The following is a 14,822-nucleotide window of genomic DNA, read 5'->3' on the forward strand; positions in this document are numbered from 1 at the left end:
TAGCAAAAAGAAAACAATAAGCACATGTAAAGAGTCCCTCGACTCAAATGATGCATCAAGCTTCAGACTATGAGATTGATCAAACACAATCATTCCAGAATCACTTCACTCAAAGATCATAGAACATCAAGAGAAAGACACATACGAGCAGAGCCAAATTGAGCAAGACAAGATTGAAATCATCAGAGTGAATTGATCCTTGGTTTAATAACCCATAAACACTTGTTTGATCATTTTATCATTTTCTTTCATAATCGTGAACCATGGTCTACATTACGTGCCTTAAAAGTCCCTTCTAATCATACATGAATTTCTAAACAGAAAAGACTATCTTCAGATTTTATCCCGCTCATCAGGATTAATCTTTTATTTACAAAAAGGTTTTCTAAAATCTTTAATGCATGATAGGAAAAAAATAAAAGGGGGGTTCAAAATGTAAATTCTGAATAACGTCTTGAAACCAAAGGAAGATTCGAGTTGAAAACCTGAAAAGGTGGCTCGAATATGAAGACTGTACAACTATTGCATAGAAGGCGATCACATAAATATCTTGATAAGGCATCGTATAACCTGAATGAGAACATGAGAGCTGGGAGTCGGAGAATACTTCCAATAAATGAGTACATAAGTCATTTCATCAGATCAGTGAATATCAAAGAAATAAGAAGGCTAAACCATTGACCAAAAAATAACAACTTGAGACTCTTTTATCCTTTCATTACTTAACCATACCTCAAAGATAGTAATAATCTTGACACTTGTCAAATAGTTATTATTTATTGAAGGATTAAAAGTGTAACTAATTCTTTGATATCCAATGAACTCTTGTTTATGATTTGTGTTAATTGTAAAACCTAGAAAGGGACAATATTTTCTCTAAATATTTGATTAAACATTTTTCAAAACTTTTGTAATTGATATTTTCAGACTTTTGAAAATAAAAGAATGATAAAAACATTTTTCAAGCAAGACAATCTCGCTAGAATGAATCTTGGTAGTTGATATGTGGCTCTCAGACACAAAGCTCATGCTCAGAATCAGTGTTGAAACAATCAACATCGAATATTGGGGCATCTTTGAAGCAATTAATATCGAATGTTGGGGTATCTTTGGGGATTCAACATCCTGATGTGAACGATAAGATCTTCTTAAGGCATTTCCTCCACCAGCAGGAACAAACAGACTATCAGTATCCTTTTATGTTGTTTCTCTCGAAACAAAGTGTCATCTTGCTAGAGACAATTTCTTAAAAACAAATTTTGTCTCTCGAGACAGTTTCTTTTGAAAAACTCTTTGAGTCTATTTCTCTAGAAACAAAGTTTTTTCTCTCTTGAGATAATTTTTTTGAGAAAAAATCTTTGAGAAAAAATCTTTGAGATGTTTCCCTTGAAACAAAACAAACATCTTTGAGATCGTTTCCCTTGAAACGAATTTTGTCTCCCTTGAGACATCTTCTCTTGAAGCATCATATTTGAGTCGGTTTCTCTTGAAACCATTATCCCTAAAGATGGTCTGTCATCCTCATCGCATATGAACCATGTCATCTCCCGACCAGACCTCCTCATCACGTAGGAGTCCTGTCACCCTTAGATAACTTGTCATCCTCGTCACGTAAGAACCATGTTATCATCCCTAAAGATGGTCTACCATCCTCATCACGTAGGAACCGTGTCATCCCCCGACCAGACCTCCTCATCACGTAGGAGCCGTGTCACCTCTAGATAATCAGCCGTCCTCATCACATAAGAATTGTGTTATCACCATCCTAAAGATGGTCAGAACTTTTCATCACGTATGAGCCGTATCATTCACCGACCAAATCTCCTCATCATATAGAAGCCGTGTCACCCTTAGACGACCATACCTCTTCATCACGTATGAGTCGTGTCGTCCCCACCAGCAAACACTATCAAATTTCAAAACCAAAAAATGAGAACCGAACAAAAACTTGTTGTCTTTCTCGTTTTTGCCCTATTCTTGTTAACACAATAATGTGCAAAGAGGGGCAGCTGTAGACACCCATTTTTTGTTCGGGTCTATAAAAATATTATTACTCTATTATTATTATTATATTAATTTTGATTACATTTTTGTAGGCCATATACAACCCAATTACAACCCTCAAACCCATCCAACCTGAAGCCCATATATAAATGCAACCCATCAGTGTCCTAGTTACAAGCTGGAGCCCAGACCCGAGGCCCATCATACCAACCCAATAACCCAACAGCCCTAAATAATTACAAGGAACCCGGTTCAAGCCAATAGTCGATCCATACCAGACCCGAACCGGTCTAACACCAAACCATAGCCCTATGGTATCTCAGCAGCAGCCACCTCAATCTTGACCCTTGGATCTAGACCCATCCAATGGTCTAGATCACTCCAGGGATTAAGGTTGACCTTAAATCTCATCCATCTACCACCCATCGTCGAGCCTTCCATGATGCCTGACGCTGCCACTGACAGATCTGCATCAAACAGTGATAGAAGCACACCAATCAATCAGAAAAACATATAAAGAAAATAAAAAAATATAAAAAAATCCACACATTATCCCTAGGATATCAAGCCTATTTTCTCAGTCTATCTATCACAAAGTTATCACTCAGAAGCCATCACAATAAAGAAAAGGGAGAAGATTCAGAGAAAGGGATTAGGTGAAAAATAGAAAACAAAATTGAGAGAAACACCAAGGGATTTGAGGGGTTGAGAGAAAATACAAAGGGGTTTCAAAGGAAAATAGAGAGAAATAATGAAAGAAAAATGAGGAGAGAAAGATAGTGGCTTACCTCGGTCGAACGCCGATGAGCCAAGGGTCGCTGGAGCCGATCTATGGCGTTTGAGCCATTTTTGGGTCAAATCAGGCTCATACCCGCATCCATGGCGAGAAGACGCTTGGAATAACATCTTCCTCTCTCTTCTCCTACATCGATGAATGGTGATTATCATCGACCGACGCGACAGAGTCTCGCCGAATTCTGGGAATCCTTGGACTCCGATGAGCTCTTTTTCATATATGAGGAAGAGAAGCTAATAAGGGGTTGGTAAGTTTTTGGGCATGTTTTTAGGCTTTTATATGGACCATCGAACAACGCAAGTTTAGGGGGACCTAGTGAGCATTTTCGCACAGGGTATATTCTCTATAAAGTTATATATTTTTATGTAAAACATAAATGTGTATATATGTATTATTTCTTTCTATTTATCTTTATATGGGATAAGATTCTCCTGTATGTGTATATGTATATATATCCTAACGTTCGTTATTCTTTTAGGACCTCCGATATCAATAACATGAATGTAACACCCATCTCTCGTATATCTTTCCGTACACGAGATACATATATCACATCACTGTTCAAACCGTTCCTCATTTGTAAACCCGTAAAATTTTGTTTCTTTTTATAAAATATTTTAATTTACTAATAATAAAAGAGAAAATAACCTCAGTGACCAAAAATGCCTTATAATATACGATTTTAACTAACTTTTTTTTGGATTTACCAAAAAGACCAACTAAATCGCAATGCGATCGATAATTTGCAACGCGATCTTTGGTATCGCAAATCAGTTTCCAGATTCGCAACGCGATTCTGACAATCGCATTGCGATTTTCCAAATTCGCGTTGCGATTTTTCGACTATCGCAATGCGAATATGTAAATCGCAATGCGAGTATGACTATCGCAATGCGATTTTCAAAGCGCCATTATTATCGCAACGTGTATTTTTTTTTAAATTCCAAACACGAATATTAATATATCAGAACACTGAACCGTCCACAGTATATCCCGTAATCGCATCCCATAACCTAAAACCCTAAATCACAACTTAGTCACATCTCATCTCTCACTCTCTAAGGCGACATCCGTCCCCATCTACGACGAAATCAGTCCCCATCTTCGGCGAAATTCGTCTATCTCCATCTCTAAGAGCCACCCTCACAATCATTCACGGTCAGAAATGAAAAATCAACCAAATCAACCACCGAGGGTTAGTTTTTTTAATTATTTTTTTTTTGAAATTTTTGCTTTATTATTAGGTTTTTCATATTGAAATTGATGATAAGTTTACTGGTAATTTCAATAATAGATTAAACATTTCATTTAGATTGCTTATTAAATTCATTCGATTGCTGCCAATACTACTAAACTGTTTAGTCTTTAAACCCTGTGAATTTAGTATTTGTCTTTGTTTTATCTTTTGGTTGAAGTAATGCAATCCATTCAAGTTTCAATTTTAGTATTTGAAACCGTGAATCGCAACGTGAAATGAAAATCGCAACGACAGAATCGCAATACGATTTTAGTTTCGCGTTGCGATTTTCATTTTTGTTGCAATTTTAAGTTTCAGAAACTATTCTTCTTCTGCAAATTGAAACTTGAATGAATTGCATTACTTCAACAAAAAAACAAAGACAAATACTAAATTCACAGTATTGCAAATTTAAGTTTGAAAAATAAACTACTACTCTTTATGCTTATTGTTCTTGGTATATCTTCACAGTGTAGTTTTTGGTATATCTAACTTGGTATGCTTATTGTTTTTGTAGAACTTTTATTCGGCTCAATTGACCTTAAGAAATAAATTAAGCCTGGCCAAAACAATTGCGTCGAAGCTTTCACATGCACAAAGAAAAATATTTGAGGATACTTGCTTCGGGCCATGGCTGAAAGTACAACATCCGGGTGGAGATGCTATGTTGACCCATCTGTTTCTTCAAACCATGACTAGCGATCTACCAGAGTCTATACAACGTCGTGATGAAGAGATATGGTTTGATTTTCCATCGGCGTATACGTGTTTTGGGCGGGAGGAATTTTGCTTAATCACCGGTCTACGCTTCGAACACGATGATGTAGGTTGGTACACTAGACATATTACCCTCCTATCATGGTTATCCCGGGTTTTTCCTGAGCTGTCAATGGAGAAGCCGAATTTACACGTGGAAGACTTGACGAGATTATTGAATAAGAAATATGATTTTACTCGGATGGATGACGTCGATGTTGTCCGAGTATGCCTTCTAATACTTTTGCATTCTGGCTTTTTAGGCAGAGAGGCCGGACAACCTATTCCTAATGATCTAATTAAATTAGTAGAGGAACTAAATGAATGGAACCTGTTTCTGTGGGGTTCGTATCTATGGAAAGCTACATGGAATAAGTTGTCGTCTGCCTTTGATGATTGAAAAAGTTTGCGTGGTGATGGTTCCAAATACACTTTGTCAGGCTTTATTTGGGCCTTTAAGGTAAGAATTTTTATATAATGTTTCCAAAATTATAATTAATTATTATTTAACAATTACTAATATTTGTTATTATATTATTTGTAGATTTGGATATTTGAGGCCTTTCCCGCCATGCAGACATATGCATTAAAAACTTCTAATGATATTCCTAGGGCTATTTCCTGGAAGAGGAAACATACCTTGCAGCAATGAGAAGATTTACTACCGTATACGACAATAAATAATGTAAGTTAACACAAATACTACAATATGTTTATAAACAAGTTATTACTAGTACACGTTTAACTTTGTTTGAGCTTTTATATTGTTAGGAGTCCAACACTCCATTACAGAGGATGACACCCACGGAAGCTGAGCTTTCCACTGATTGGTGGCAAGCTAGTAAGCGTTTTTTTGATGGCACGGATGATGAGCAGCCTTCACTTCGAGAGCCATCACCTTACCCAGAGCCATCACCTGATCGACCCGACTATACACCTCCACAATGAGAGCCATCACCTATTCTGTCACATCATCGAGCCTCTTCTCTACCATCACCTCATGATAGGCGACCGGCAAAGATGCCACGACGTTTATCTCCCTGTTCTCCACCTCCACGGGATGAGTTAGGGGAGTTACGTGATGAGGTCAATGCCTTGCGTGAGGAGGTCGGTATTTTACGCGATGACAATGGTGCATGGCATATTGAGGTGTCTACTTTACGTGGTGAGGTAGCCGCTCTACCTGAGATGGTAGCATCGTTGTAGAATGAGGTTCATACTCTACGAAACGAGGTAAGTTTAATATTTTTTATACTTAACTTGATGATAAATTTACTCGTAATTTCACTTAGATTAACCATTTCACTTAGATTGCTTAGTAAATTCATTCGGTTGCTGCCAATACTGCTAAACTGTTTATTCTTTAACCCTGTGAAGTTAGTATTTGTTTTTGGTTATCTTTTGGTTGAAGTAATGCAATCCATTCAAGTTTCAATTTGCAAAAGAAGAATAGTTTACTTTTGCAATGAGAAAATGACTATCGCAACGCGAAAATGACTATCGCAATGCGAATTTGACTATCGCAATGAAAGAATCTCAATACGAAATGAAAATCGCATTGCGATTCTCTCGTTGCTATAGTCAAATTCGCGTTGCGATAGTCATTCGTATTGCGATTTTAAGTTTCAGATTCTATTATTCTTCTATAAATTGAAACTTGAATGAATTGCATTACTTCAACCAAAAGACAAAGACAAATACTAACTTCACAGTGTTGAAAATTTAAGTTTCAAGAATAAACTACTACTCTTTATGTTGTCATTGAACCTGCACTAAACCTATATGTTATCCTTTTAAATGTTTATATAAGTGATTACTTCTGAAATATTATCTGATGCATTTTGTGAACAATGATAGAATAATGACTTGGGTGAATACCGTGCAAGTTTGAAATATATTTGTCTTTGTTTTCACTGTTTAATATCATGTCTGTTTTTTACTGATTTATGTATTAATTTATTTTTAACGGCTCGCTAAGGTGGATGCTCTACATCGGGTTTTTCTTACAAGACGGAGTTCACGCATCAGACGGCGTGCACGTGCCATTAAGTCTCCGTTCACCCTAATAGTGCGAAGAATCCATAAGAAAAAGCCCGACTCACCTGTCATCGTTTAAGAGGCCTCCCCTATCATTCAAGAGGCCCCTATCATCCCTCAAGAGTCCCCTCCCACCGTTCAAGAGGCCACTGTCATCGTTGAAGAGGTCCCTCCCAACATTCTAGAGCCCGATTCACACGGCATAATATATCGAATTATTGAGAAACCCCCTCACGTGCCAGACATGATGGATGACTATTGGATTTCGTATAAGTTACCGGCCAGTACCATTCCGGCAGATGAAGTGGAGAGGAAACAACTACCGGAAACAATTCTGGATAATACCCTTTGGGCTAAGACCGCAGTTGATTTTTATCTACATGAGCGGAGCCAAGGGTGTTATGCTGACATATACAAACTCAACGAAGATATGCATTTCTTGATTGAACGGTCTTGGTGGGGTGTGTTATTAGGGGTTGAAGACAATGGCTATTTTGATGCGGGGTAAGTCTTATATTTCTTCTTATATTTCATTTTGATTAATTTTTTTAAATTTATGTAATTCACAAATATATGTCATTTTTTGTAAAACAACATATTGATGCATGGGTGTCACGTCTTCTAATAGTAAGGAAATTGAAGAAAAAAAAATACGCGATATACAATTATGCCGACGTCTTTTCACGTAGTTCACTTGAAGAATCAATGACAGGAATCATATGTGTTGGCTAATGGACAAGCTAAACTTTATCGTGCATGGTGGGAGGTCGATAAGGTTAGTATTTATTTTTTTTAAATATTTTAAAGGTGTTCATAAATAAGTGTGCAATTTGAATTATTACTTATGATTGCAGGTGTTTATCCCTGTTTTGGAACGTACTCATTGGCTTCTCGTCGAGCTTCCCATCCCTGAAGACAATAGTATATGATAGCATGATAAATTAAATATCATTGTCTGATTTGAGAGATATTATTAAGGATGGAGCTCTCATTTGGCTAAATTCTTGGATGCGATTAATTATTAGACTTATTCTGGAAACAAGAAGCCAAAGAAGTTCAATGTTACAGTTATCAGAGACGAGACCGCGCCACAATAAACGCCGGAAGCCAGAGGGGATTGTGGTCCTCTCGTATGCATGTGCTTGGAGCATTTGACGACAGGAAGTACACAGTTTCTACCTCCCACCGATAGAGATAGAGGTGCAGTAGGCTTGTGGTTTTGACATTTTATGGCTAGAGCGATATATTCGAGACGCTGCCTACCTGCATCCGCATTATGAAAGTGTCCATAAACAATTTGTAAGTCAAATGCAAGTGTTGTTAATTACCTAGAATTCAATAATAATTTGTTGTTTGTTGGTTTTAGACGTGTAGAAAGTGTTATTTGAGCAAATGTTTGGTTTCTGCAGGTTAATCCTGAAGTGAGCTGCGTGAAATTGATGTATGGGTGCATAAACAACTGTCCGTGGTACACTTTTTTGATTGTTTAATTGATTCTTAAAAGTCTGATTTGTTTAATTGATTAGGAAAATAAGAATTATTATCATTTTTTGCTTGTTTAATTGATTTATAAAAAATGATTTGTAAAAGTTGATTTGTTTAATATTGATGTGTAAATAATTCTTATTTGTGCTTGTTTAATTGATTGAAATGTAAAAGTTGATTTGTTGATTTCAATCTGCATCATATTGAAGGCAAAAGACCTGTTGAAGGTACACTTTCGCAACGCTAAACTCAAAATCGCAATGCGAAAGACAAAATTGCAACGCAAAAGTCAATTCGCGTTGCGATAGTCTAATACGCTTTGCGATTTTCTCGTTGCGATAGTCAAATACCCGTTGCGATAATCAAATTCACGTTGCGATACTCAAATTTGCGTTGCGATAGTCAAATTCGCGTTGGGATTTTCTCGTTGCGATAGTCAAATAGCCGTTGCGATAGTCAAATTCGCGTTGTGATAGACAAATTCGCGTTGCGATAGTCATATTCGTGTTGCAATAGTCAAATTCGCGTTGCAATTTTTGAGTTGCGATAATCAAATTCGCGTTGCGATAGTCAAATTCGCGTTGCGATATTCAAATGAATGTGTAATAAGTGATAACAACTGAACATATCATAGCAATGTTCAAACTCAAGTTACTAATACATGCCTAACTGAAAATGTTAAAAGTTTTCACATAAAATACACATAATAGTCAAATTCGCATTGCGATATTCAAATGAATGTGTAATAAGTGATAACAACTGAACATATCATAGCAATATTCAAACTCGAGTTACTAATACATGCCTAACTGAAAATGTTAAAAGTTTACACATAATACAACGTTTGCATTTAAAAATCACCTAAGTTAATAGTCCCAAAAGGTGAAGTCGGTTGTGATTAGGATTTTGATTTTGATTGCGATTTTGATTACCTTTTTCTTGACACCATATGAGCTTTGGATTTTGATGAGGATCCATATTTTGGTAGAGGAAAAGATGATTGTGATGGCACTGGTGATCCACATGTCAACCTTGTATTACCACTTTCCTTGCACCGACTACATGTCGATCTCTTCTTCTCTTCACCCTTAGACGGTATACGATCGTGACTTTTTGGTCGGCCAGGTAGCCTTCTGTCCATGGCTGGTGGCAAAACTGTTTGTAAGTCATCTGGTATGTCCCACTCAGAAGGATGTGGAATAGGGTAGATAATCTCGGCATAAGTCTGTCGATATACTTCTGTAGTGTAGCAATCCATAGCGTATGCACTTGAATCATCTTGGTTTAGATGAAGAGCAACTTTTATAACATGCCCACAAAGATAACCAGATGTTTGCCATTTCATACAACTACACGTCTTTGCATTTAGATCGACAAGCCCATTTAAGTTATTATCCAGTACTTCAAACAAAGTGTTTGAACATGGTTCAACTCTCCATGACGTTGACTTCACAACACGTTTCGTTATCTTTTTTTTAGTCCATGGTGTAACACGATGTTCTAATGTTCCTATAAATTTAAATAAATAATACTTAGTAAAATATATGATAAGTTACAAATTTAAAAAAATAATACCTGCATAGTTTCTTTTCTTGTAGTACCACTGTTGAATAGAGGCTCGGAAAAACTCCATTAACATAGTAATGGGTAATTTCTGGGAATGACGACTTATAGCGTTGATTGATTCTGCACTATTAGACGTCATGAAACCATATCTTGCTCCAAGTTGATGTACTCTTGACCATCTTTCAAACCCGACATCTTCTAGTGTTTGAGCACACTGAGGCAAAACACGTCTTAAACAATTTATATGCTTATTAAAATCCACTTCCCGATAAGCTTTTACAGCCTTTCAGTATGTCCATTTGTGATTTTTTATACCAACAGACCTTGATTTTAGATTTCTATATAAATGAACACCACAAAGTCCATGAAAAGCATCTGGGAAACACCTTCTAACAGCGTTGTCAATTGAGTTTGCCCTACGGATATGATTGTCAGATTGCTAATAGGACCTATGCAATCCCTAAGATGCCCCATAAACCATGTCCATGAATCAGAGGTTTCAGATTTGCCAACCCCGTAAGCTATTGGTAGTATCCCATTGTTAGCATCCATGGCTACTGCTAATAAGTTTACTCCAAGGTATCGACCTTTTAAATGTGCTCCGTCAACTATAATAACTGGGCGCATGCAAGTAATAAACGAACGAATCTACAAAATCATATACACAAGAAATATAATCATTTAAATGTGAAATGCATGTAACTAACAGAAATGAGTCAACAAAATTATATTGATTTACTAACCGCAGCACCAATGGCGATAAACAGCAACTCAAAGCGTCCATCTCTATCTGTTTTGATATGAGTTACCGACCCAGGATTTTTCAGCTTTAAATTGTGACAATAAGCCGACAGTTGGGCAAACGATGCTTCTGGCGACCCCCTCAATAATTCCAAGGCATAACATTTGGCTCTCCAAGCTTGAGAATATGATATACTAATCTTGAACCGAGCATTCATGTCAGTCATAATTTCATGTCCCTGATATACCCTGCCATTCAAAAATATTAACTCAGCCAGAAAACCACCCAACACCTTTTTGTTTGCCTGTCTATAGTGAGGAAAAACTTGGGTTTTTGAATATGTATGTTTATCAATAAAAGTCCTAACTTGAAACATTTCGCAATCTTTTATCCTCTTTACAATCATACGCCACGTACAGTTTTTGTCAATCATACACCTTGTTTCGAAACGATCTTTGCTTGATTTGTTAACTTTTAGTTGATAGCCATCTTCCACACATTTCGTATACAAAGCTATATTCAAGTCTTCCTTTGTATCAAAACAATCATCTTTCTTGATACGAATAATTTTTGTGTAACAATCAACTGCTATTTTTACCAACTCTTCTTCCAGTATCTGAAGTAATTCTAGCATATTCCAGTTATACTCCCGTGGCATTTTCTTCGGGGACTTTTCTTAGGGGATTTCTTCTTCTTCTTATTTTTCTTCTTCAGGGTTATATGAATTACAGAATGGATGTTCAACATGTTTATTCACAGTCGTAACTTCCTTCTCATTATCATCAACAACATCTTCCTCGGCAGCGGCTGTTTCATCATCAAAATTCGGGTATTGATCAATATCAAAATCATTACATGCAGGGTCTGTTTCTTCTTCTGAAACATCATCAAAATCCGAGTATTGACCAAGATCAAAGTCCAGGTATTGACCAAGATCAAATTTCGAATACCGACTAGTACTCACAATTTTTTCTGTTGGCTCATCATCGTCTAATTGGTTAATACGAAAACCGGAATTTGGTGCTGAAAGTTGATTGGGATTTGGATTAGGGAAAGGTTGTGGGTTTTGAGATTATGTTTGGTATTGGAAATGTGGTGAAACAAAATTTGCTTGGTGATGAAATTGTGGTGAAACCATTAAATTTTGAGCACCATAACTGGGGTTGAAAAACTTAGTTGTTACTACCCTACTGACCCAACTTCACTACTTCTAGGTTCAACAACATACAATGTAACATCATCTTGCGAAACACTAATGTAAGCAATGAATCGTTCAACATCTTCATTGTCGGTTAACAAATAAACTTTACCTTTTCTCTGATAAGATAGCCTAAATCCACTTAAGGGTCCTAAATTCAATTTATTTGCAACACGTAACATTAGAGTTTCATAAGTTAACTTTTTTAATGACAGTTTTAGTTGAAGATTCATGGGTAAAGGCATATATTGTAAAACACCATGAACATTCTCCCATGACCCTCCAAAACACAAATCTATCCAAACATGATCAACATTAGATGATTTCATTATTGTAAATTAATTTACTAAACAAACGAGCTGCGAAACTAAAACCTGTTGCCGGATGGGGAAGGATGTCGTTGGATAGAAGAACGGATGTCGCCGGAGAGAGTGATAGATGGAGATGGAATGAGTTGCGATTTAGGGATTTAGGTTATGAGTTGCTTCTGCTGCGTAGTTATATACACAAAATATTTGTGTTGCGAAACTAAACCTGTTGCGAATTTGAAATTCAGTGTTGTGACAGTCAGAATCGTAGTCATAATCGCATTGCGATTTACATATTCGCATTGCGATTTACATATTCGCATTGCGATTTACATATTCGCATTGTGATTTACATATTCGCATTGCGATAGTCGGAAAATCGCAATGCGATAGTCAGAATCGCGTTGCGAATCTGGAAACTGATTTGCGATACCGGAGATCGCGTTGCTAATTATCGATCGCATTACGATTTAGTTGGTCATTTTGGCAAATCCAAAAAAAGTTGGTTAAAATCGTATATTATAAGGCATTTTTGGTCACTGAGGTTATTTTCTCATAATAAAATATTATGATGTGTGTCACTTAAAGGAGAAAATTAACGGTCTGTCATGGCGTGAACCATTTTGAGTAACGGAATGAAACATTAGGCACCAAACTGGAACAAAAAAAACGTTAGACACTAAACTGAAAAAATAAGCATACATTAGATACCTTTTGTATACTTAAGACTAATAATAATAATAAATAATAATAATAATATAATAATAATAATAATAATAATAATAATAATAATAATAGAGAGGTTAACTCACATGTTTTCTTCCATTTTTAGCATAGTTGAAGACAAAAGATGAAAAGTAAATAAAAAAAAGTTAGAAAGTAGCTTGCAGCTCTATGAGATCTTCTCCCGTCATTTAAGTTGAGTTCTCAATCCTTTTTGCTTTCTGTTTTCTTTTTTGTCTTCGGGTTTCCTTTTTGCTCTATTTTTAGTAATAATCAAATCACCCACAGTAATGGATCCACATAGGCATAAAATTAAATTTTATTTGAATAATTATCTATTTTATTCGTGTAAGTTTCTATATATTTTTTTATGTTTAGGATTAAATTGACACTTATTAAATATCGAGGGTTAAGTTTTTTAGAATAATGATTAAATTAAAATAATTTGTAATTGTTTAAGATTAAAATTATTATTATGTCTAGTTTATTAACTACTATGTCAACTTTTTGTCTAATAATTAACAAATTGATAATTATTTTGTAACTTTTCATAATTCAAGTAAATAATCTATTATATTTTAAACTGGAATGACCAAACTAAAAATATATTAATAATCGGATGATCATCTAAGTAGTTTACCTTTTTAAATGGTGAAACCACCCATATATCTAGGGACGAATGCATGGCGAATTTTAAAATTTTAGGGGGAGTATGCTTATAAAATTTAAAATAGATTATTAATAGAAAATACAAATAAAGTATTAAAAATATATATGATAATTTAAAATTTTTATAGGAAAAATTAAGTATCCCTCAGTCCATCCGGATATATCAAATAATTATACCACATACATATGTATATACAATCCCATATATTATACATATTGTTATACCACACACACATATGTATGATAATTTGAACTTCTACACTTTCACTTTTTGCCTTCCCTCTTTTTCCTTTTATCCAGATTAGCCTGCCTTCTCAATAGCACAGAATGAAAGGAATACATATAGTTGTAAAAGTGTTTTGAATACAAAACATGTGAGTAGAGGAAAGCAGGATGGAATGTAGTAATGGTTCTAGATGTAATTGAAAGGAGTGACCTTGATGAGGAGGCCAGGGAAAACATCATCAGGGTCATGTATGTGAGGATTGTGTTCAACAATAAAAGGATCCCCACATTTTTCACTGATTGTCTGCAAAGTCTCTCCTTCTCCAACCACGTATATCTCGTCGCATGCTTTGTTTTTCTTCCACTGCAACTCCTCGTACGATTCCCCTTCACTCGGTTCTTCACAGCAGCTCAATGCCAGCATCACTGCCATTATTATCACAGCACATTTCCATGAAACCTTTTCTCCCATTGCACTTGTGGAACAAACTCGCCCCCTTGGTTTCCTTTTCTACTTGTTTTTTCTCCCCTTTTCTAAATACATTCTTTAAGATCAACTTGCAAGCAAGAGTTGGTTTAAGTTTAACTGCTTTTATTAAATGGGGTTTGACCTTATTCATTGCTTTATCTTCTTTGGCTTTAGGTTTCTGTGGGATCTAACATAAGTCGACTCCAAGCTTTGCTTTGAGTCCATAAGTTGATTCATGGACCTTCAATTAATGCTATGGTTGACCTTGGCAAAAGCTACATCCTCCTTTTGTATCTAATGCATGAAGAAGTCGGCTGTGGCTTTAAACATTGACGCGTTTCGCCTTTTTTTTTTATATATATAAGAAACGGACTGACACAATCGTTTGACCTTTTAAAATTAGAAGCTTCTAGTTCTAATGAAGAGTCAAAGGCCCAAAAGAGTAAGAAAATATTTAAGGTATAATGTAAAAATTAATCCCTAATATTTATTAAAATAGCTTTGGTTCTTATTCTTTTGCTTGTGTATTTTCGCCCACACGTTTCATTTTAGTAAAAAAAACCTTTAACTTTCGTTCGGATAGTTACTTTGATTATTATTCTTTATT

The 14,822-nt window shown here is 35.7% G+C and overlaps 1 protein-coding gene across 1 annotated transcript; it reads right to left on the reverse strand.

The window, feature by feature from the left end:
• Window positions 1-13,933: 13,933 nt before the first annotated feature.
• LOC120146086 lies at window positions 13,934-14,366 on the reverse strand. The gene is made up of 2 exons (XM_039159742.1): window positions 14,358-14,366; window positions 13,934-14,257 (listed from the first exon to the last, which is right to left on the reverse strand). The coding sequence occupies exons 1-2, from the start codon at window positions 14,364-14,366 to the stop codon at window positions 13,934-13,936; spliced, it is 333 nt and encodes a 110-aa protein (XP_039015673.1).
• Window positions 14,367-14,822: the final 456 nt, after the last annotated feature.

The sequence above is a fragment of the Hibiscus syriacus genome, unplaced genomic scaffold (genome assembly GCF_006381635.1).
Source record: "Hibiscus syriacus cultivar Baekdansim isolate YM2019G1 unplaced genomic scaffold, ASM638163v2 tig00110895_pilon, whole genome shotgun sequence".
Classification (NCBI taxonomy): domain Eukaryota; kingdom Viridiplantae; phylum Streptophyta; class Magnoliopsida; order Malvales; family Malvaceae; genus Hibiscus; species Hibiscus syriacus.